Genomic DNA, 23,723 nt, shown 5'->3' with positions numbered 1-23,723 from the left:
GGTGCCTTTAAGTACAGGTCAACACCTGATTAGTGCTCTTTGTTGCTTGTGGCTGGTGCCCATCAGCGCAGGTGAGCACCCGAATAAGATCGTTGTGGTTTATCTGTGGCGGCAGTGCTGCGCCTGTGTATGATCGCTACAGGTAAGGGGAGCTGCTGTCTGTGTGGTGATGCAGGGTTTTAAGTCCCCCTCAGGCACAGCGCTTATGAGTGACTCTTTTTCCAGAGCCAGCTCGAGTCACGGCAGGTGGTGTTCAGCTAACGTACTGATCTTGCCTTTAAATCCCCCAGTTTCTCCCTGCCTGGTAGTTCACCGTGTCTTTTTATTTAGCGCCAGCAGCTGGAGAGCGGAGCCTCGCTGGTAAGCGACGACTGCGGGGGCAGCGACCGGGAAGCACAGCTGCGCTACAGTCCAGATTACTGCTTTGGGTCTGGATGCGAGTGACCCACGGGTTTGTGCCCTTCCCCGACGCTGCTGTTTCTGGCTTCTTTTTATTGCGTCTCAGTTTCGCCAAGGGTTCGGTCCTTCGTATCTTCGGACTGATTCGGGTTACAGTATGTCTACACATACTTTGCTTAGTCAGTTTACTTGGAAATGTATTAAGCATGATGGACTTTCCCGCACTCCAGTCCTGTCAGTCTGGCCCATGTCTTGATCTGTTTGCCTTGACTCTGGCAACCAGTTACAGGACTGAGGCAGAGCACCAGCTTCCCTGTGTGTTCCCTGCCTGTACCTCTGCCTGATGTTTTACCATGCCAACCATTGCATGTCTGACCTGCCCCTGGCTTACTGGCCTACTAAACAGTTCCTTGTCATCCTCACATCCTCCTTCAATGACAGAACAATCTGGCCACAATTGGACCCAGCCAGCCTGAGCCTGTCCGATCTTCTTGTTTGCTTTTATATTTGGTGTTTTGTGTAATGTTTTTGGAGCCATGGATTCAGCCTGGCCGGACAGAGAACTTTCCAATATGCTATGGATACTTACTGAGAGACGCCAAGGAGACGCTCATCTAACCGAGAAGCTCGGTTAGATGCTGTTAATGAACTGCATGACATCATCATGGTGGCTCGACTACCCTCGCATGAAGGAGCTTTGGTATAGACTGGGCACAATGTGTGAGGAGCTGGAACTCGCTCTGCACTCTGCGCCCGCTGAGACGCTGGCTTCACCTCCGCCTCCAGTCCATACCTCGGCCCCGGCTTCTCGTCTAACCCCAGTTCATGTCTCAGTACCAGCTTCATGTCAGACTCCAGTTCCTGCGTCCAACCATCCTCACATGGTTCCACGTCAAGTTCCAGTCTCTGTGTTGGCTACACCCTCCTGCTCAGCCTATGCTCTCGTCCATGGTGCTGCTCTTCAAGCTCCTTGTCCAGCCCAGTGCCCACAGGCCACCTCGGTTGTTGGATTCAAGCCCTTGTGAACCTCTTGATTGTGAGAATTTGTCAACGAACTCCCGGACTAAGTGAGACTCTTGAAAGATTTGATTTATTTCCTGAACTAAATGCTACAGGGGCTTCCCCAGGTTCTTTGGCTCCTCAGCGCGCTCGAGCCAGTTCCTCAGACTGCTCTAGTCACAGTTCTGCAGCCTTCTTTGGCCTTGGCCCCTCGGCTTGTCTCAGCAACGGCTTCTCGTACCGTCGCTGCAACTACCAGACCATAGTCTGCTCCAGTCCCACATCCTGCCCTTACACCACTGCAAACCGCTGTCTCTGGTCTCCAGCTCATCTCTGTGGTTCCAGCCTGCCTTTGCCCTAAGTCCTGCTGCAACTCAGCAGGTGATGTCTACCACAGAACCCTCAAGAAACTCAAGGCTCCTTACCAGTTGGTCTGGTGGAAAGGAATGCGGATCTCTCCATCTATGGCATCACCCTTCAGCCACCTCGTCCAGCCCTATTGTCTCTGCTCTTCAGCAAGGCTCTGCGTTGCATGCTTCTGCCATCCAGCCATTCTAGCCTATGCTGCCTCTGTTGCTGAGCCTCGTCTAGCTCCAGTACAGCAGTCACATCCTACTCAAGAGACCGGTCTCCTAGGCTGGTGTCCCCATGGAGGACATTGTCACTCTCTGAGTCCCTGGAGTCTTTGTTCCGACACCGGCCTCCTAAAACCTTGTGTTTGGTCCTGGGCACTAAAAATGCTGATTCGGCCCAAGGACAAGGCAAGGATTTCTTTCGCTTCCACCCTTTGCATTGTTTATAGACTCATGGACTCATTCTGTTCAGCCTTGTTTTGTTTTGACCAGCCTCCAGTCTACCCTCTGCCTACCCTGCTTGTGTTTTGGGCACCTGGGATTTGCTCTAGAGGGGTGTGTGTGGGGTGGGTGGGATTGGGTTCTGTCACAGATCAAGCACCATGATCATGTCTTGTTTAGTGTGTGATTTTATTTTTAGTACTTCCTATTGTGTTCCTGTCAGCCTTAGTTTTGTTTTACTTTAATCTGAGTCATGTGTTTCACCAGCTGTAATCAGTTAACCATTAGTTCTGTATTTACTGTAAGCCTCAGTTCTCACCTTGCTTCTTGCCAGATTTTGTGTTCCTGAGTCAACTCAACTGAGTTGACGAGTCAAAGCTGTGTAGATGGTTGGTTGAAAGTGTCTTTCTAGAATGATCAGTAGAATGTTCGGTTCTGAACTTGATTTTCTCCATGATGCTTCATCCTGCCTGGTTAAGGGGCTGAGCTGCCCAGAGTCAGCTGTTTTCCTCCAAAGACTTCCTTCTTTCGTTTTCACTCAGTTTTCGCTCAGAGTCCCTCTGCCCTGGTGTCTGTTCGTTTTTTTTTCCAACCAATCAAAACTTAGTTACTTACTTAGATTAGCTTTTTTAGAATCACCCTATAAACCTAACCCCTGTCCTCAAACATTAAACTTCATTTCACCGTGATTACAAGTTTACAAAATAAGAATATCATCACACTACTGCATTAAAAGTCATCTGAATCATCAAACATTGTCTGACTGTCTACCTTTGCTCATTCTTATGACTGCTTGCTCCTGCCTATGTTAAAATTTACAATTACCATCGATGTCCATTCTTCTGAGGTCTTTGACAGTGTGTAAAGATGGCTAATCAGTAAGAAAAAATGTGATAAAAACCATTGAATAATAGTTGGACCCAATGTTCAAAGCTTCTTCTCAGTGGTGAGCTTCTTCTGCCATCGACAGATCATCACCAACACTAAAACATAAACGATTACTGGTTCAAATCAATTCAAACATACACAATTTCTTCTAATGGCTAAACTACTGTAGCTGCACAGCTATGACAGTGACTAGATCAAAATCACTGTATCAGTCCAGGATACTCACCTACAAACATGCACGGTATCAGTACACGCAGTATCAGTAGGACCTGGGGTAATAAAGATGGAGGCCCTAGTCTCACTGTCCTGTCACCATAATGTATCTGAAACAAAGGGAGCAGTGCTACAAATTTAATTAAAATACATCTAAACATTAGAATTTACTGTTGTCAAAAACAAGTCAAAAGGGATGCAAGTCCTTATTCTTACAACCCAACAAAGAGATGTTTTAGGCCACTAGCTGTTATCATTGTATTTAGTTGTTACAGACCTGACCTTTCAATAGTTTATTCCAAAGATGGAGACTGGGCCAATAATAAAACATCATGGAGACGTCAGACACTGAATAGAGCAGTGACATAAAAGCTAATTAATAGTTCAGTTCACAGTCACGTATTTACTGTAGGACCTGCTAGCAGCTTAACTAAGGTAAGTATATAATGTTGTGTCTGAATGAACATTTTTTCTTCTTAAACACGAAATTAAGAAGAGTACTGTACAGTACTGTAGCTTTACAGTTTGTCCACATGCCAAACCTGCCACCTCCTATAATGCAAAAGTAAAAACCCATGAGCAACAAGACGTTAGAAAGAAAACACATACAGTATGTATATACTATTACCAACTTAGTACATTGATACAAACATCTGATTTGTTCTGGTCTGTTGAGAATGGAAGCTTTACCATCAACTCCTGAAATGTATTATCAGGGATAATCTTAATGTGACAGTAGAAAAACTCCATCTTGTTGCTGGTTTCTTTGCCAGTCATGATGCAGGGGTGCTGTTTTCCACCGTGAACGCCCCACACTGACAACTCTGCTGTCGTCATCTCCAGCTCATCCTTCTTCTTCTAAAACAGAATAAAAGGCTGCTGTTACGCATGAATGTCCGTGTCTGATCACGTGTGACACAAAGGTGAATTACCTCTACGATGATGAGCACGTAGCCCACTGTTGTGAGGGATTTAAAGGTGATGAACTCAGGGTCTGGGTGGTATTTGAAGCTTGTGGAACAAACCAAGGTCTCGTTGGCTACTTTCAGAGACACAGAGCTGAAAAGGGATTGCTGGGTGTTTTTTGCAGCAGCTGTTTCATATGTTAGATTCTGTAGGATGAAATAAAACAGAAATAAAAGCAGTGATTAAGACACACGATATGATAAATGTAAAATAACAAAACCGCTGTGCTCAGCTATGGACCTACCCCAGAATTGCTGCTTCTGGGTAGTGTGACGTCTTGTGGGTTGTGGCTGTGAATGACCCCTTCCACAAACTCTAGGTGGGAGCCGATGATTGTGATAGTTCTCGTACCACTAAAGGACGCACAACGACAGACAGTCACACATGAAGAATATCAGCCATTGTCTTCTTGTACTGACTTTCAATCTCTCTTCAATATTCAGTTTATGTAAGGTCACAGACTAATATCTGAAATAAAGGAACTGAATGACTGTATTGTAATAATAGCTTTCAAGGTGGGTGTTTAAGAAAGAACACTTGCTATTCAACTACTTTCAGCAGTCTGAATTAAAACATAGTTTGCATACTTTTTGTCTATTTATTTACTTGATACAGTTTCTGTACAGTTCAGAACTTTTTTGTTCATCTGCATTAACTTCTCACATCGCTCATACAGTGACTCCCTTAACCACACACACACGATCCAGAAAACAGAATCTTGTGTTAAAACCTGTGAACATTGCTGTTAAAATAGGTCCAGGGTAGAGACTACACACTATCTGTATTTTAAATATTCTCAAGTTGCAAAAACAGAAGTAACACATTTGAAATAAATTGAAATAGAACATGTACATACATGTACAGTACTGTGTGTGTTTGATCTTATCTGAAAACTAAAGCCACTCTGATACTGTATGTTTTTTTCAGCAATAGGATACAACAATATGTTCCTAGTAAAAACCTTTAGATCCTCTGATGTTAGAGCAGTTGTTTACCTTCAGTTTTTCTGTGAAACTCACCGTTCCAAGTCTAAACCTAACTACCTAGGTTGGATTGCTGTCCATTTTCTACAACAGAAATGGAAGGAATGGAAGTGCAGCTTTTCATGACTGATGCCCCTCGTCTCTAAATTCTACCATTTTCTTTGAGCTGACAGACTTCCTGTCCTCTATACAGAAAATATGTCACCTTACTACGGAAATATACTGCAGGGGTGGAGCACTTGTTTTTCAGTCTCATTAGTAATTACTGTAAGTAATGTTTTTACCACTTTCTGGAGTTTGAATAATGTCAGCTGCTAATCAGTCTAAATTATCACAATTTATTACTAAATCCGTTCTTCATATAGAGCTTTGGCAGATCCAGATCTATCTTACTGGGTGACCTTATTTACTAGAGGTCAACATAGATAAATGAGCTTTTTAGGTGGACACCAGAGAAAGTAATGGCAAAGTCATCAGAATATCACATTGATCATTCCTAATAATCCATATGTGAAGCATATAAAGCAACAGCAGCACTACTGATCCAAACTCACCTGAACCAGGTGCTGTTTGGTTCAGTTCTGATGCAGGTGGGTGATGACTGGTAGGAGATGCCATAGTTGCCATGGCAACTGCCATCTGGCAAAACGACACACACACTGACCACACCTTTATAATCTGTACTGGGAATGTGGAATGTGAGATTCACACCAGTGTTGTTCCACACAGGAGACCTGAGCAGAGGTCATTTCAGACATTTCTATTTAAAAACCCTATTTAAAAAATTTCTATTTAAAAATAGACATTTCTATTTAAAGGTTTAGTTTGTCAGTCAAACTCACTCTTGTGCAGCACAGGCCGTGTCTCTCTGAAGCCTCACTCTGGTCACATCACTGAGGTTGTAACCTGACAACACTGCATGGTTCCTGCCGTACAAAGACACAACACTGGGAGAGATGGAGGAGATCTCTGGGGGCTGACAGTGAAACAATGATCACTATTTAAAACATTAGTTGTATATTAACTTGAAACGAAAGCTGTAAGTGTGAAGGTTGCACTCACAGAAAAGCTCATCTTTGACTTTATGGTTTGGCAAACACTGGCCTGTAGGAACAGAAAGAGGGAAGTGATTCTGCAAAGTGGCTGCTTTACTAACTAACATTAGCTGACAACATACAACATCTCAATAGAACTATAACTTTAGACTTTGGCTAGTTTGTTTTTGGTCTTTTAGCTTATATATATATATATATATATATATATATATATATATATATATATATATATATATATATATATATATATATATATATATATATATATATATATATATATATATATACAAAGATTAAATTAAGAAAACAAGCATGTGAGAATCGTTTTTATAATTACACTGATAGGTACACATTCACGATAAAAGCAACGATTACTTTCATTCTTAAGAATGTTACACTATTATTTCTGATAAAACAATTTTGGACCAAACAGGCATATTTACGTTTCCCACTCCGTGATTTGCCCAGGAACAGCCAGTTTTACTCCAACCACATCCAGACTTCACACAACGCTCACACCTAAAGAAAGAAAACATTATTATATATTGTATCTAGTTGATCTTATCTGAAAATAAATAGCTAATCTGCTACTGTATAATGTTTTTCAGTAACATTATAAAACACTATGTACATATTTGAAACAGGCTTAATTAAAAATCTTAATAATATAAATGATCTTACAAGAAAGAACTTGGTGATCCTCTGATGTTAGAGCAGTTTTTTAGTTTCAGTTGTTCTGTGAAACTTACGGTTCCAAGTCTAAACCGAACTGTGAGATTGAGGCCTGTTAAGAGAAGTTAAGAGTCATTTGTCATTTTCACCAATGAACATGTTATTCAAGTTTAAATTGCACATTAATGATGAGTTTTATAATAATGTATAATAATGTTAAATAATGTTTTTTTATAGACTATATTACAAAAAAATGTAAGTGCATTGCGAGATGTTCCTTTTAATAATCATTAAAACTTACTGACCTTCATCAGGAAGTGTCCCACTTCTTAGGATGCAGGTGCATTGTGGGAACTGTGGAGGAGGGTTGTTCCTATCACACATCTCTCCAAATGCTCCCACAAACTGACAGGCAAAGCCAGACAGATCCTTTTGGCTCGTAGTCAGGTGTGTCTGAACGATCAGCTTGAGCTGAGGAAGGAGGAGACATTGATGAAGCACAGAAAGACACAACTGGCTCTGGGTCAAAGCCCAGATGTAACCTTTACCTGGCCAACGTGGCTCCTTTCAAGTTTGTAGGAAACTGGATCGTTATGGAAATCTTCAGGAATAGACAACCATTCTGAGTCTTTGCAGTCATCTTCAAATTCACAGCTAGAAAAACAAAACATGACAAAAGCGAATTTAGAACTGTTTTATTGTGTCAACAGTGAAATGTCACAATCCAGACCAGTAGTTAGTGATGGTTCTGACCTGTGTTTAGACGAACACCACACACAGTTTGGATCCTGAGCAGACAAACACTCCTGTAGGTTTGTGAATGTGCTGCAGTTTGACACAGGTACACGCTTTACCTGGAACAAAACAATAAGTTAAATATAGACCATATGTTTTACCTTACACATAATACATCTACTGTGTCCTACCTGATGTCTTAAAACCACATACACATGTTTCTGATCCACTTGATCCAGATGGATTTTGGGAAACACTGGGCGGTTGTCGTTGGCTCTGTAGAGCACTGTGAAACATGCAGGGTGGTAGTTCTTGTCCACAACAAGCTGAAGAAGAAAGAAGAATAGACTTCTTCAATAAAAGATGAGCCATGCAGGTCTAGTCCACTGCTCGAAGACATGCTACTTAGCATTGTGACTGACTGCTGAAGATCAGATCACATATTCAGACCAACATACTGTAGCAACAAAGAAAGAAATTTGTTATTTGCAATAGGCTCAACTTATGACTTATTATTAATTTTTGCCTTCTGATTATTGTCCTAAAAGACAATAATCAGACAGCGTGAACGCTCCCAGCGTTTCCTTTAAGGAAACCGCAAACCTCCATTACACAACTCATCTGTCAGTGCAGGAGCCACATAACGGTGTTTCCGTCCCTCAACAGGTCTGCACACCCTGCGTCCAGCATGATGCAATCTGTCAAGTTTTTACAAACCTTAATGAGCTGTCCATCTGATGTCCCCATGAAGAAAACCATCCAGGCCCTCTGCCTCAGCGCCAACACAGAGGTCATGTAGTTCTGTCTGAGGAGAACTGCCTTTGGCTTCAGCCTTTTTGGCTGAGAATCAGAAACACACATCATCACATATGACTAAGTACAGTCCATACTGTATCATTACAAATGCTACAAAATGAAAATATTACTTCATTTTTATCACAATTACTTCAATAATAAATGCTATAAACTCCTGCTTAACATTATAATAACAGTAGTCATTAGAACTCACTCATCAGTAATTGTTAATTAACGGACCCACCGTCGGCTTTGACCCAGTACAGGTTCCAAAGCAGAAATCCGGATCTTGATCGACCGCTCCTGTGAGATCGGGGCTGATGTCGAACACCACCAGCTCTGTGTTGGTTTGTCCTCCGTCCACACTGAACACTCCGCTCCACAGCACCGGCGGTTCACCCGGGATCACAGAGGAGGCCACAAGTCTGCTGCTTTCTGCTCCATCAGCAACGACGAGAGTCGCACCGCGCAGAGACCTCAGAGTCTGAGTCTTACTGGATTTTGTTGTCAGCCAAACGAGTCGGACTTTGTTATTTCTAGGACCTGACTGTACGTTGGAGAGCAGATATACTGTTGACCTGATCTGAAATCCGTCCACGAACTCCACATCACCACCACTGCTGATCGAAGGTGTGATTTGGCTGTCGGTAACAAAAAATATACCTCCACCCTGTTCATCACTTGTATCATAAATGTTTACAGTGTTGTAGTCAGCGTAACACTTATTGGGTTGTGTTTCGTTTTTCCGTAACGCGGTCAGAATGTAAGTCCCTCCGTTCACTATATTCATCAAAAATGCGACGGACCCGCTGCTTCGCCTCAATGGTCCCACCTGGATCCTCTCGCTATAGATAATTCTCTTGATGTTGTTCAAGTCCAGAACTTCACAGTATCCACATCCATTGTCAGTCGCACCGCAGCTGACCAGAGACTTGTTCGCAACAAATGGCAACAATACGTGGACATGAAACGTTGCGTTCCGCTCCGTCACTGCGGTCAAGTGAGCCGTCGTTCGTTCATCCGTCGTTCAGCCAGCCGCGCTTCAGAAACGTCTTGCGCCCGTATTACGCGCTTTACAGCAGAGCACAAAACACGCTCGTCGCGACTTCCTCTTTTCATAGCGACACGTCTGGTCTGTTCAAAATATTGAAAAATACGAAACAAAATATTGCATATATAGAAAAACTGTCGTCTAATAAAGATCTGTGTACTTTTACTGTAAAATTAAGCATTTATTAGTATTTAAAACTACCATGTCATACTGTGAAACTTTTATAATTAATAACTTGACTTTGGTGCATAGTTCCAGGCTCAGACCACTTTCCCCTTGTTCTACTAGAGGTGTACTATCACCCCACAAACATCTGTGTATTTTTACTGTATAGTTTTGGATTTATTAGTATTCAAAACTACCATGTCATACTGTAATACAGTCAACTTTGATAATCAATAACTTGACTTTGGTGCATAGTTCCAGGCTCAGACCACTTTCCCCTTGTTCTACTAGAAGTGTACTATCACCACACAAAGATTCGTGTATTTTTACTGTATAGTTTAGGATTTATTAGTATTCAAAACTACCAGTTCATACTGTAACTGTATAGGCCATATAGTCAACTTTAATGATCAATAACTTGACTTTGGTGCATAGTTCCAGGCCAAGACCACTTTCCCTTTGTTCTACTAGAAGTCTACTATCACCACACAAAGATTCTTGTATTTTTACTGTATAGTTCAGGAATTATTAGTATTTAAAACTACCATGTCATACTGTAATACAGTCAACTTTGATAATCACTACCTTAACTTTGGTGCATAGTTCCAGGCCCAGACCACTTTCCCCTTGTTCTACTAGAAGTGTACTACCACCCCACAAAGATCTGTGTATTTTTACTGTATGGTTTAGGATTTTAGTAGTACCATGTTATGCTGTAATGTGGCCCTTACAGTCAAGCACAAAACCAATAAGTACTGCACCACAAACAGTGTAGTATGTAACTTTCTTTTTTATTGTTGTTTTTTATTGTAAGTCTGTATTGTGAAGAGAGAATAATTGCATTAAATCTATTTAAATCTATAATCTATTTAATCTATATTAAATCTATTTTGAATACTAATAAATCCTAAACTATACAGTAAAAATACACGAATCTTTGTGTGGTTATAGTACACATCTAGCAGAAATAGGAGAAAGTGGTCTGAGCCTGGAACTGTGCACCAAAGTCAAGTTATTAATCATCAAAGTTGACTGTATTACAGTATGACATGGTAGTTTTGAATACTAATAAATCCAAAACTATACAGTAAAAATACACGAATCTTTGTGTGAAGCTGGTACACCTCTAGTAGAATAAGGGGAAAGTGGTCTGAGCCTGGAACTATGCACCAAAGTCGAATTATTAATCATCAAAGTTGACTGTATTGCAGTATGACATAGTACTTTCAGGTACTGCTAAATCCTAAACTATACAGTAAAAATACATGAATCTTTGTGTGGTGATAGTACATCACTAGTAGAACAAGGGGAAAGTGGTCTTGGCCTGGAACTATGCACCAAAGTCAAGTTATTGATCATTAAAGTTGACTATACGGCCTATACAGTTACAGTATGAACTGGTAGTTTTGAATACTAATAAATCCTAAACTATACAGTAAAAATACACGAATCTTTGTGTGGTGATAGTACACTTCTAGTAGAACAAGGGGAAAGTGGTCTGAGCCTGGAACTATGCACCAAAGTCAAGTTATTAATTATAAAAGTTTCACAGCATGACGTGGTAGTTTTAAATACTAATAAATGCTTAATTTTACAGTAAAAGTACACAGATCTTTATTAGACGACAGTTTTTCTATATATGCAATATTTTGTTTCGTATTTTTCAATATTTTGAACAGACCAGACGTGTCGCTATGAAAAGAGGAAGTCGCGACGAGCGTGTTTTGTGCTCTGCTGTAAAGCGCGTAATACGGGCGCAAGACGTTTCTGAAGCGCGGCTGGCTGAACGACGGATGAACGAACGACGGCTCACTTGACCGCAGTCGCTCCGTCGTCTCAGAAACGCGGTGAAACTGCGCGTCCTCCACGCTTTTTCCCTCCTTTAAAATCCCCCTCAGGCTCAGACTCTGGACCAGTGTCAGGCTGTGGCTCAGCTGGTACAGCGTCTCCTCTGTGGCGATGTAAACCGTGTCGGTGGTCACGGCGAACTGGCGGATGTCTCCATCTAAAGTGAATGCTCCTTCTTCCTGCAGACACAGAGCTGGTTCTCCCGAGAGAATAACAACTAAAGCCAGTAACAGGACCATTGTCAGCAGCGGTTAACAGGGAGACATGCGACGGTCTGCATCGAACGCTGCTCTCCATTACAGTGAAAGCCGTGCGTAAAAGCGCAGCGCTCCGCTGTCAGAAACAAGAAGTGCTCAGAGTGGGAGGGAGCGCGCAGCAAAACTGTGGACACTTTAAAGTGTTTACCAAGTCTTTAGATTTGGTCTGAACATAGTGGATCCATTGACCTGTGTGCTTTTAAAAATAATAGAGCATATGTAAATAGGTCTTAGGTAACATTTTTTCTTTATTCTGCTGTTCTCCTGTGGCTGTTGATCATTTACACTGCGTTACTCACCTCAAGAAGAATGAAACAGAGAGCCTTCATTAAAACTGCATAAAGTTGCTATTGGTCTGCTTTACAACCGTGATCAGTAAACGTGTGACGTCACCAACTAAATAATGATGAATTCATCAGTATTAATCGCAGGATGTTCCTTCACCTAAATAAAGTGGTGAGAGCTCTGCAGCTGTATTCCTCATAAAATAATAAAAAGCTCTACTAGCACAGCTGTTTACAGTGCGTACATAACAAGAACTATAGTAAACTCGTGTTTTCTGTTGTATTCGTGTTCTTATTCCCAGTCTAATGATGTAAGTGAAGAGTTTTGAACGTGATTTGAGGGTATAACGTTAGAGAAGTGTTATGCTGCTCTCTAGCGGTTAAGCGTCACAGCGTTTAAAACTTGAAGTCGCTTCATTTTAAACTTACCCGTTTTATAACATCATGTTAATAATAAAACAATAACATTAAACAATACTAATAAAACAACTACATTGCGGTTGCAATTTAACATTTAAAGCAACTTTTTAACATGTATCATGACCTCAATTATGGATGATTTATTATACAACAAAAGACATTTGTAACATTAGACAGGCTTTTTAGTTCACTTTTAGTTTCAGGTTTTACATTTTTTATGATTATCATTGTGTTTCATTTTGTGTCATTTCAATGAGCTTTTAGGTCTTTGTTTATTTTATTGTTTTTGGTTTCTGTGGTTTTATTAATTTTATCTTATATCATTGCAACTTCTGAAGCATTAATTTTATCTGTGAAAAATGCTATATAAATAAAGTTTGTTCAGTCCCACATCCTGCCCTTATACCACCAAGCGAATGGTGTGGGTGCGAGAATGTATCTGAGAGCGCATTGGTTCACGTATGATTGACTAGTTTGTTGTGAGAGAGTCTATGGTGTGTGTGTGTGTGTGTTGATGTGATGATGTGTGTTGCACATGTGGGTGGGTGTATGCGTCTGTGTTTGTGTGAGTTGGTATGCGTATGGTGCGGTTGAAGTGTGGGGGGTCCGGTTTTTCGCCCGGGGTACGATGATCGTCTGCCTGGGTGGTCTCTTTTCTGCTGACCCCACCAATTGCTGGCCTTGTGCTGCAGGCCGCTGTAGCGCCAGGGGATGAGGTCGGGCCGATGGGGTAGGCCCCGCTCCGCCCATGTGGGGGTGGTGGACTGGGGGCGGGCCCCACTCTGGGCGCGGGGGCATCTTCTGGCGGGCTCCCTACGGACCGTGGGTCCTCGGGCTCTACTCTTTCAGGCCGACCCTCCCGCCGGGGGGGAGTGTTTGCCCCTGGTTCTCATGGGGCGGACAGCGTTGACGCACGGTGGCCCACTCTGGCCTCGGGTGCTGTCTCTGTGGCTGCTGCAGCTCTGCCTGGGGGGCTCTGTGTGGGCGGCTTGGGTCGCAACACCTGCCCTCCTGGAACTGAAGGTGTGTGGGCTCCCTGGCTGCTGGGATTCCTTCCTCTGCTTGCTGGATGGGCGTAGTGGCGGAGCCCCTCACATCACCCTGGCTTCCACAAGTGGCATTGTTCATGCACCAACGTCTGCCTCACCCTTTGGGTGAATAATGTTAAGCTACAGCCTTACTAACCTTGTAGTGGGACACTTTCCAAATCCAACTGTAAGTATTACTGATACTTATCACTACCAATATGAATAATGTGTGAGTATGGAATTTGTGGTGTTGTATGTCATGACTTTTATTAAGTAGTATGGGATATGTATAATAATGCACATATGTATGTATATTGTATGTATATGTTTGTATTAGTATGTGCACATACCTTAGCACTATTATTGGTATTAGTATTAATCTCCAAGGTAAACCACAGTACAAAAATTGTTTAGTTATGAATGTGTTAGCCTAAGGTACATCCATGCTTCTTATTTATTTTTTTTATTTATTCATTTATTTTTTTTGCTTCGATTGTTTACTTAACAGATTTGCTTGGTTTCAGCAGCTGGTTGCACCCCTTATCCCCCCTCCCCCCCACCCTCCCGCATACACACCCTAAAGCAGAAACCTAACCTGTCCACCAACACAGCAACATCACACACATTTTGGATTAGCTAAATAAACCATTAAATAAACCATAAATCAGGAAGAGTATATATATTCTATATATACTCTTCTTGTTAAAGCAAAGCTGTCCATCACAATGTGGCATTCAGCGTAATATATGCTGCTTGCTAAACTGCTGGACAGAACAAAACAAAAAAAAAAAAAAAAAAGAGAAGTGGTATGCTGCTCTCTAGCGGTTAAGCGACACAGCGTTTAAAACTTGAAGTCGCTTCATTTTAAACTTACCCGTTTTATAACATCATGTTAATAATAAAACAATAACATTACACAATACTAATAAAACAACTACTACTACTACTGATCCATATCCGAACTCTTTGTCCCTGCCTGTTCCAGCTCTTGGTGATGACTCACAAGTTGATCCGGTGGAAAGGAATGCAGCTCTCTCTGTCTATGGCATCACCCTTCAGTCTCAGCTCTATCGCCTCAGCTCTCCAGCAAGCCTCTGCTTCGCATGCTTCTGCCTCCTGCCTTGTCTGGCCTACGCCGCCTGTCGCTGGGCCACATCTGGCCTCTGTTGCTCCTGCTACAGAGCCTAGTCTAGCACCAGTACAGCAGTCAGGTTCTGCTCAAGCTCCAGCTCAGCATCAACCTTCAGCCCTAGTTCCTGGTGGTTCGGAGTTAACAGCTGCAGTTCCTCTCCTACGTCCGGTTCTTCGTCTGGCCGCTGTCCTGCACCCAGGAACCTCTGTTCCAGTCCCTCTGCTCTTGTGTCTGTAGGCGTTCTCCTCAAGGGTCCTGACGGTAGCACCAAAGCAGGCTAACGTTCTGCCTCGGCTCTGGCACCTACAGAGACTTTCATGGGGGTCCCTCGATCTCTGCTCTGAACTCGATTTTCTCCATGATGCTTCATCCTGCCTGGATGATGGGGCTGAGCTGCCCAGAGTCAGCTGTTTTGCTCCAAAGACTTCCTCCTTTCGTTTTTACTCAGTTTTCCTTCATTGTCCCTCTGCCATGGTGTCGGTTTCTATTTTTTCCAACCAGCCAGAACTTTACTTAGATTAACTTTTTTAGGATCACCTGACCCCTGTCCTCAAACATTAAACCTTATTTCACCCTGATTACAAGTAATAGCAATAAACATATAATCACACTACTGCATTATTAAAAATCCTCTGAATAATTAAACATTATCTGACTGCCCACCTCTGCTCATTCTTCTGACTGCTTGCTCTTACCTTTGGTAAATGGAAAATGGTAAACGGTAGTTTGTTTTTTCTTCTGAGGTCTTTGAAAGTGTGAAAAAAAAACGTTCAGTAAGTATTTAGATTTAGTCTTTACAATTAATTTGGCATGAACACTGTGGATCCATTGACTTGTATGCTTTTAATAATTTGCACAAAAAATGACAATACGAAATGCAATTTAAAAAGTTTTTAATTATACTTTGAAAATAAGGAAACATAGTATTAAATTGCCAATTTTAAAATTTAATTGCAAAATGTAAAATGCATTTTCAAATTGGATGACAATGTCGCATATTAAATTGTCAATTAACAAATGTATTGCGAATTGAATTTTGCGTCTGACCTCAAATAATAGTCACACACATCTCAACAATAACCTAAACTGAACTGACGTCAGTCTTTTTATTTTCAACTTACGGTTTTATGAAGCTATGTTAATACAATAATATTAAAACAATAGTGCTAAAACTAGTAGATGAAATTAGGTTCAGAATTCAAAACATCAAAACTGAGTTTGAATGCCTGAAAACAGCATTTTGAAATTGATAAACTTGGTTTTGAATCTGAAAACTGTGACCCCAACGTTTGAAAATATGATTAGAATACCTGAAAAATGCTTACATTTTTACAGGATTATGAATTTGTCTCTGTAATGTTTTGAAACATCATTTGCAAAACTTCAGATCTACATTTTCAGTGATTTAGGTCCCGTTTTTCAGACATTCAAAATTAAGTTTCACGTGTTTTGAATATGACCCTATCGAACCTGTTTTCACAGGCAAAACCGATCCATAAGTGAAACAAAATCAATATCACTGAAAATATATTTTAAATCTGAAAAACACAAAGCAAAGGTTAGAAAATAAGTTTTTAACATCTGAATTCTTTTCAAACTATTCTTTTCAGTTTTGCAACCATTGGTCTCTGTGCTTTCAGCGTTTTTTGCAGTGTTTCGCCTCATCTTTTATCACCTTTTATTCACCTTTTATTTATCTTTGTTAATTTCAGGAGCTGTCTTCCTATGATGTGTAAACTTAGAAATGCATTGAGCATGATTGAAATACATTTAATTGAAAATTATAGAGATTTATAGAAATTATACAAAATTATAAGTGTAATTTCTTACAGATTAGCTATTTTTACACAATGAAAAACATACAATAATGCTTGGACCCGATGATCAGAGCTTCTTCTCGGTGGAAAGCTTCTTTTGCCATTGACAGATCGTCACAAGCACTGCAATAGTAACAATTACTGTTTCAAACTAATTAAAAATACATAATTACAGTAGATTGGATATTGGTTAAATACTCACCTACAAACACACACAGTATCAGTAGTAGACGCAGTATATGTAGGACCTGGTGTAATAAAGATAGGGGCCCTAGTCTTACTGTCATGTCACCATATCGTATCTGGAAAACAAAGGAAGCAGCACTATGAATTTAACTAAAATAGCTCTAAACAAAGAATTTAGTCAAAAAAGTGAAAGTGAAGGTAAGATGCAACAGACTGAGATACAGTAATGAAACATCGCCCTGAGATTTCAACAATGAGACACCATTGCCACAGATGTCAACTGCCCTTTGCCATCAGCCATGTGCTGAATAAAACCCAGCAGGAGAGATGTTTCCGGCCACTACTTATTTCTGTCTATAGTTATTACAGACCTGACATTTCAATAGTTTAGGCCAAAAATTGTTTCATTAAAAAACACCTCATTGCCGTGGAGACACCAGACACTGAGCAGTGACATAAAAGCTAATTGATAGTTCAGCTAACAGTCATGTATTGACTTTACGGTCTGTCTCTAACCTCTGACCCAGTACAGGAAGTACTAGGTCCCCGCCTCCTATTGTGAAATGTAAAGTGCAAACTCATGAGCACAAGAACAAGACTTTATTTAAAGAAAACACATGCATAATGAATATCATCAACTTAATGGTACATTAATACAAACATGTGACTTGTTATGGACTGTTTCAAATGGAAGCTTTACCATCAACTCCTGAAATTCAATATTAGGGATGTTCTTAATGTGACAGATGAAAAACTCTGCCTCATGACTGGCTTCTTTGCTTATCATAGTACAGGGGTGCTGTTTTCCATCATTAATACCCCACACTGACAACTCTGCTGTCGTCATTTCCAGTTCATCCTTCTTTTTCTAAAACAGAAAAAAATGCTGTTAGGTCATGCATTATTGTTCGTGTCTGGCCACGTGATAAATAGGTGCATTACCTCTAAGGTGATGAGCACACCGTACCCTGTTCTGAGGGATTTATACGTGATGAACTCAAGGTCTGGGTGGTACTTAAAGCTTGTGTAACAGACCAATGTCTCGTTGGCTACTTTCAGAGACACAGAGCTCAAAAAGGACTGCTGGGTGCTTTTTACTGCAGCTGTTTCATAGGTTAGAATCTGTTGGAATTAAATAAAAGAGAAATAATAGCAGTAATTGAGACACATGATATCATAAATGTAAAACAAGTCACTGTGGTCAGCTATGGACCTACACCAGAATTTCTGCTTCTGGGTAATATGACATCTTGTGGGTTGTGGCTGTGGATGACCCCTTCCACACATTCTAGGTGGGATCCGACGAGTGTGATGGTTCTCTTCCCACTGAAGGACACACAGCAACAGACAGTCAAGAATATAAGACTATAGAATACATTCTCTCACCTTTAGTCTCATTTTATTTATTCTACTACTTTTAGAAGGAATTACATATTCCCTTGCTTCTTGCTTCACTCACACACACACAGTTGATAAACAACTTAAGTTAAATTACTGCTCAGTATCTACAACTCTAATGGAAATAATGGAAATGTATTCTTTCTTGACTGATGACCCATCCATCCATCCATTTTCTAAACCGCTGCATCCCATATCGCGATATCGTGGGGGTGCTGGAGCCTATCCCAGCTGGCTATGGGCGAGAGGCACGCGTCAGTCTCAATAATTAAGTGTTTTTTTCAACTATTTAAAACAAAAACTTTCTGGCGTATGTTTTGAATCACATCCAGTGCATTTCATCCTCAGTTTAACACATTTTACTTCTCATCTAAGTAGGTTCTTCATTGTGTAGAGAGTTGGCAAAACACCAACCTCTATTCTCCAAGTGACTTTATTATTTAGGTCACCAGATGACTATGCCTTTTAGGTGATCAGCAGAGAGGGTAGAGGCAGAGTCATCAGAATAGCATCACAACTGTATCAGACTTCACACTGATCCAAACTTACCTGAACCAGGTGCTGTTTGGTTCAGTTCTGAAACAGGACGGTGATGACTGGTAGGAGATTCTGTAGTTGCCATGGCAACTGCCATCTGGCAAAGTGACACACACTCTGACAACACCTTTATAATTTGTACTGGGAATGTGGAACGTCAGATTTACACCACTGTTGTTCCACACGGGAGTCCTGAACAGAGCACAAAGGAAGACACACATGCATACACACAGTTTTGAAGTTTTTAGGGAGATGCCACACACTGCACATGTCACATTATGTTTTTTTCAAGCACCCCAAAAGTTTAGTTTGTCAGTCAAACTCTGAGACTCACTCTTGTGCAGCACAGGCCGTGTCTCTCTGAATCCTCACTCTGGTCACATCAATGAGGTTGTAACCTGACAACACTGCATGGTTCCTGCCGTAGAAAGACACGACTCTGGGAGAGATGGAGGAGATCTCTGGGGGCTGACAGTGAAGCAATGATTACTATGAGTTGTAACTTGAAACAAAAGCTGTAAGTGTGAGGGTTGCACTCACAGGAAAGCTCATCTTTGACTTGATGGTTTGACAAAAACTGGCCTGTAGGAACAGAGAGAGGGATGTGCTTCAGCAGAGCATTGACCCAAGTAACTAATTAGATAATTAACTATTTCACATAGGTAGCTGATCTGTTTGTCCTTATTTTTACTAAATACAGGATCACTGAGATCTGAATAAGAAAACAAGCACATACAAACTTTTATTATAATAACACTAACTGTTATGACTTGCCATTAAAGATGGCGGGTCAAATCCCTGGAGGTTCCGGAGACCCAAGTCAGAGCTCAACGACATAGGTAGCGTGCACTTAAAGAATTTAATAAACTGAATAACTGAACATATTCAATAAGGAACATACTGTAATAACGTGAAACCGAACGATAGTACAAGGCATGGACTACAAGCTCACAAAGGACATAAATTGCAGTGAACAGATTGCACATACAGTAAATAACTGCCAAACAATATTTTAGCTAGAAAAATTCAAGACTAGAGAACTGACAAAATAAGTGCTAATCACAGAAGAATAAACAAGCTAATCGTAGAACCTAGCAAGAAACAGCAGCAGGGCTATAGAGCACCCTGTGCATCTTAAATGTAATACATGGCGTGACTGGATAGACAAAGACATGGCATGTAGTGTAAACAGCTTGCATATGAGTTAACATAGAATGAATTATCAGCTTAGGAGAAAACTTTATTATTGCACGACAAAATGTCACACTTGCTTGGCTAACAGAAAACAAGAAGCTAAATCAAACCACAATAGCAACTGGATGTTGCATTATCCCCTTCAAAAAGATCTCTGTGCAAGCAAACAGTTCCTTCTATAAATCCTGGAGCAAAAAGTCTCTGAAACAGGAACCAGTGTGAACACCCTGTAAATAGCAACATTAATGACCCAGAACCTGACTTATTAGCAAGTTTATCAAGTTATCAATTATTTTTAATAAACCTTTGTTGTTACTAGCCGGGGTCAAACTAGACTCAGAACAGTATACTACTGTTACCACCGGGGGTCGAACTGGACTGAAAGGTATTCTAAGAACACGCTCCCTGAGCGGGGAGACAGGCTACAATGACCTACAAACTGAACTGGAGGGAGGACCCAAATACACGACCCACAGACAGGACTGACAATAAGTGATTTAATAAATAAAACATACAGACTGAGCACAATACAAACTAAGGACGCTGCGTATGCAGGATAAGCCAGAAATAAAAGATGCAAACTAACAGATAACTCACAGGTAAACTAACGATCACTGCAGAGCAGGAAACTAAATGACCGTCCTAAAACACAAAACATGCAAACTGTACCTATAAGCTCAAAACCTAAATAGCACATAACTAACAGAAGTACTCACTGGTCAACTGAAGATCACTGCCGAGCAGGAAACTAAATAAACCATACTAAGAACACCAAACATGCAAACAACAGTACCTAACACAATCAGTGAACAAACAAACAAACCTGGACAGCGCACGATGGCACGATGACATCGTAACACATAACACACTAACAAAGACTGTGCACAAACTGACCTTAAACACAAGACAAGACAGGTGAACCCAATCAAACTAATACAGGAAACACAAGACAGAAACAAGGACACAAACCCAAAAGGGTGAAACCAGGCTGCACCTGGTGGCGTGGAAGCCGAGTCACAACATTTGTTACATTAAGAAACAGGCATATTTACATTTCCCACTCCGGAATTGGCCCAGGAACACCCAGTTTTATTCCAACCACATCCAAACTTCACACAACGCTCACACCTGAAAAATTAAAACAGGTACTATCACATAATGTATCTATGTGATCTTTTGTGAAAACTAAAGCTACTCAACTACTGTCTTTTGTTTTTCTGTAAAAATAGGTAACACTTTATGTAGATATTTGAAAGAACATGATTAAAAACCTTAACCATATAAATGATCTTACAACAAGGAACTTGTTGTAAGATCACAGTTGTTTAGTTTTAATTGTGTTGTGAAACCCACCGTTCCAAGTCTAAATCTAACAGTGAGATTCAGGCCTGTTAAGAGAAGTTAAGAACACCTGTCATTTTCACCAATACAAGTTTTATTTAAGGTTAAGTTTAACAAAAATGATCAGTCTTAATTTATAGGAATATTGCATATACAGTAAACGCACTGACCTTCATCCGTAAGTGTCTAACTTTTCAGGATGCAGGTGCATTGTGGGAAATGTCCAGGAGGGTTGTTCTTATAACACAACTCTCTGGATGGTCCCACAAATTGACAGCTGAAGTCAGATGGATCCTTTTGGCTCGTAGTCAGGTGTGTCTGGACGACCAGCTAGAGCTGAGGAAGGAGGAGAGGTTGATGAAGCACAGAAAGACACAGCGCTCAACACCGGCGTACCGCAGGACTGTCTGCTGAGCTCCTTCCTCTACTCCCTCTTCACCCACAGCTGCAGGCCCATAGACGGATCGAACGCGATCATTACGTTTGCAGACAATACAGCAGTGTTGGTCTCATCCGCAACAATGATGAGACAGGGCTACAGGGAAGAGGTCCATCATCTGGCCACTTGTAAGGTCTACAATCTGCTCCTGAACACCAATAAGAACAAGGAGCTCATTGTGGAAAAGATAGGCTCACACAACACCATCCACTTTAACGAGATGGATGTTGAGCCTGTACTTATCAGTGCCTCTTCTCAAGAAAAAACAGCTGTCCTCGTTCATTCTGCTGAACTTCTACTGCTGCACAATAATGACTCCTTCATTATCCCCACAACCATTGCACAATTTAATATTGCACATTATTGCATGACTTTGTACATACCCAACACCCATGTGTGTAAACACACATACCCGTTGTATATTTACATTTGGTTAGACACTTATGTAAATTGGTGATTTTCTGACTATAGTAAATAGCAACTGTATATCATATTTGTATCTTCTATAAATCATATTCATATTTATGAATATTTATTCATTTGTATTTATATGTAAATTCTTAATTATAGTAATAGCAACATATTTAATGGCATACTCACAATTACTATAACAAGCAATATATATCTTTATCTATTTGTAAAATTGTGATTATAGTTAATAGCCAAATTTATATTTATATTATGTTCACATATATTAGCATACCCCTGATTACTAAAGCAACAGCATATATGTTATGGTTCCGGGGGCCGTTTTGTATTTCCTGCTTTATTTTGTTGGCTTCCTTTCTTTGTGTTTTTGTTCCGGGGTCGCTCCTGGTCACATGACCCCGCAGCCGGTTTCTATCATGTAATCAATCAAGGTATAAAGGCCCTGGCACTCACCTCATACCTCTGCCAGATTGTCGCGCGATATCCACCACATTCCAGCATACCTTTGATTGTCTACTTAGCTCGAGATCGTGTTTCCGTCCCTGACTTCTGCCTGTGCCCTGCCTGTACCTTTGCCTTGAACGCTGGTAACGTATCTGGTTGTCTGACCCTGAGAAAGCCTGCTCCTTACCTGGTACCTTTGCCGTGTCGAACTGTTATCGAACTCCTGTTTGTCCCTGGACCCGATTGAGCCTGTTCCTCCTGTACTTACCATTCGAGATTTTTCTGTGTATGACCTGGACCGTCTGTTCTAACCATTGGGGAATAAAGACTGAGCATTCTACGCTAACGATACGTGTCTCCTGTTGTCCGCCCTGTGCATGTGGGTCCGACATCTGCCAAAGCCTGACAATATATGCAAAATAATATGTATCTACTGTTAAGTTGAGTCTAATCCAATCTGACCTAACAGATGGCTCTGGTTTAAAGCCCAGATGTAACCTGTACCTAGCCAACGTGGCTCCTTTCAAGTTTGTAGGAAACTGGATCATAATGGAAATCTTCAGGAATAGACAACCATTCTGAGTCTTTGCAGTCATCTTCAAATCTACAACTAATAAAACATGTTAAAAACAAATTCAGAATTGTTTTAACATCACAATCCAGACCAGTAGTTGGTGATGGTTCTGACCTGCGTTTAGACGAACACCACACACAGTTTGGATCCTAAGCAGACAAACACTCCTGTATGTTTGTGAATGTGCTGCAGTTTGACACAGGTACACGCTTTAACAAAGCTGGAACAAAACATTAAGTTAAATATGGACCATATGTTTTACCTTACACATAATACACCTGCTGTGTCCTACCTGATGTCTTAAAGCCACATACACATGTTTATGATCCACTTGATCCAGATGGATTTTGAGAAACACTGGGCGGTTGTCGTTGGCTCTGTAGAGCACTGTGAGACACGCAGGGTGGTAGTTCTTGTCCACAACAAGCTGAAGAAGAAGCTTGGTTATGTTTCAGAGACTGGTCTAATAAAACTCCATTGCTTAAATGTGTGGTACTAAAAGTGATGACTCCCATTTTTTTGTTCAATTTAAGAAAGCCTTCATTCTCTAGATAGAAAGCTACAATGAAACGCTATGATGAAAATTATCTAAATTAAGAGGTTTTGCTATACTTTCTAGTATATTTTTTTAATCTATTACTTTCAATAACACTTGTATATAGCTTTTTTCTTAGTTTTGC

The 23,723-nt window shown here is 40.8% G+C and overlaps 2 protein-coding genes across 4 annotated transcripts; both read right to left on the bottom strand.

The window, feature by feature from the left end:
- Nucleotides 1-2,362: 2,362 nt before the first annotated feature.
- On the bottom strand, nucleotides 2,363-11,802 carry LOC129604631 (plexin-C1-like). The gene is made up of 17 exons (XM_055511932.1): nucleotides 11,584-11,802; nucleotides 8,744-9,517; nucleotides 8,422-8,544; nucleotides 7,896-8,030; nucleotides 7,723-7,823; nucleotides 7,518-7,623; nucleotides 7,275-7,440; nucleotides 6,979-7,081; nucleotides 6,741-6,816; nucleotides 6,305-6,346; nucleotides 6,085-6,218; nucleotides 5,797-5,976; nucleotides 4,504-4,612; nucleotides 4,226-4,405; nucleotides 3,984-4,151; nucleotides 3,307-3,403; nucleotides 2,363-3,175 (listed from the first exon to the last, which is right to left on the bottom strand). The coding sequence occupies exons 1-17, from the start codon at nucleotides 11,800-11,802 to the stop codon at nucleotides 3,120-3,122; spliced, it is 2,769 nt and encodes a 922-aa protein (XP_055367907.1). The 3' UTR covers nucleotides 2,363-3,119.
- A 4,636-nt stretch (nucleotides 11,803-16,438) lies between these two features.
- LOC114861366 (uncharacterized) lies at nucleotides 16,439-23,103 on the bottom strand. Of its 3 annotated transcripts, XM_055511407.1 has the most exons (11): nucleotides 22,479-23,103; nucleotides 21,328-21,493; nucleotides 20,869-20,944; nucleotides 19,163-19,204; nucleotides 18,957-19,090; nucleotides 18,635-18,814; nucleotides 17,905-18,013; nucleotides 17,630-17,809; nucleotides 17,388-17,555; nucleotides 16,704-16,803; nucleotides 16,439-16,624 (listed from the first exon to the last, which is right to left on the bottom strand). In XM_055511407.1, exons 4-11 carry the CDS (start codon nucleotides 19,172-19,174, stop codon nucleotides 16,569-16,571), a joined length of 939 nt encoding a protein of 312 aa, XP_055367382.1. In that variant the 5' UTR covers nucleotides 19,175-19,204; nucleotides 20,869-20,944; nucleotides 21,328-21,493; nucleotides 22,479-23,103; the 3' UTR covers nucleotides 16,439-16,568. The 3 variants fall into 3 exon arrangements, with proteins under 3 accessions (XP_055367382.1, XP_040928073.1, XP_055367383.1); XM_041072139.2 differs by lacking the exon at nucleotides 22,479-23,103 and having other exon boundaries at nucleotides 21,328-22,358; XM_055511408.1 differs by lacking the exons at nucleotides 16,439-16,624; nucleotides 16,704-16,803; nucleotides 22,479-23,103 and having other exon boundaries at nucleotides 17,266-17,555; nucleotides 17,655-17,809; nucleotides 21,328-22,358.
- Between the last annotated feature and the right edge of the window lie 620 nt (nucleotides 23,104-23,723).

This window comes from Betta splendens, chromosome 9 (assembly GCF_900634795.4).
Source record: "Betta splendens chromosome 9, fBetSpl5.4, whole genome shotgun sequence".
NCBI classification, from domain to species: domain Eukaryota; kingdom Metazoa; phylum Chordata; class Actinopteri; order Anabantiformes; family Osphronemidae; genus Betta; species Betta splendens.
Note: the sequence above shows the minus strand (reverse complement) of the source record. Positions and strands in the feature narration are given on the sequence as shown.

Excerpts from the sequence above, each read along its gene's own strand:
- LOC129604631 (XM_055511932.1), bottom strand. The coding sequence starts at position 11,802 with ATGGTCCTGTTACTGGCTTTAGTTGTTATTCTCTCGGGAGAACCAGCT. Across the intron at positions 6,817-6,978 it reads GGATCACCAAGTTCTTTCTT|GTGTGAGCGTTGTGTGAAGT; the intron begins GTAAGATCATTT and ends TTCTTTCTTTAG. Across the intron at positions 6,347-6,740 it reads CAAATCACGGAGTGGGAAAC|GCCAGTGTTTGCCAAACCAT; the intron begins GTAAATATGCCT and ends CTGTTCCTACAG.
- LOC114861366 (XM_055511407.1), bottom strand. Across the intron at positions 17,810-17,904 it reads CCAGAAGCAGAAATTCTGGT|ATTCTAACCTATGAAACAGC; the intron begins GTAGGTCCATAG and ends TAATTCCAACAG. Across the intron at positions 16,625-16,703 it reads GATACTGTGTGTGTTTGTAG|TGCTTGTGACGATCTGTCAA; the intron begins GTGAGTATTTAA and ends TTACTATTGCAG.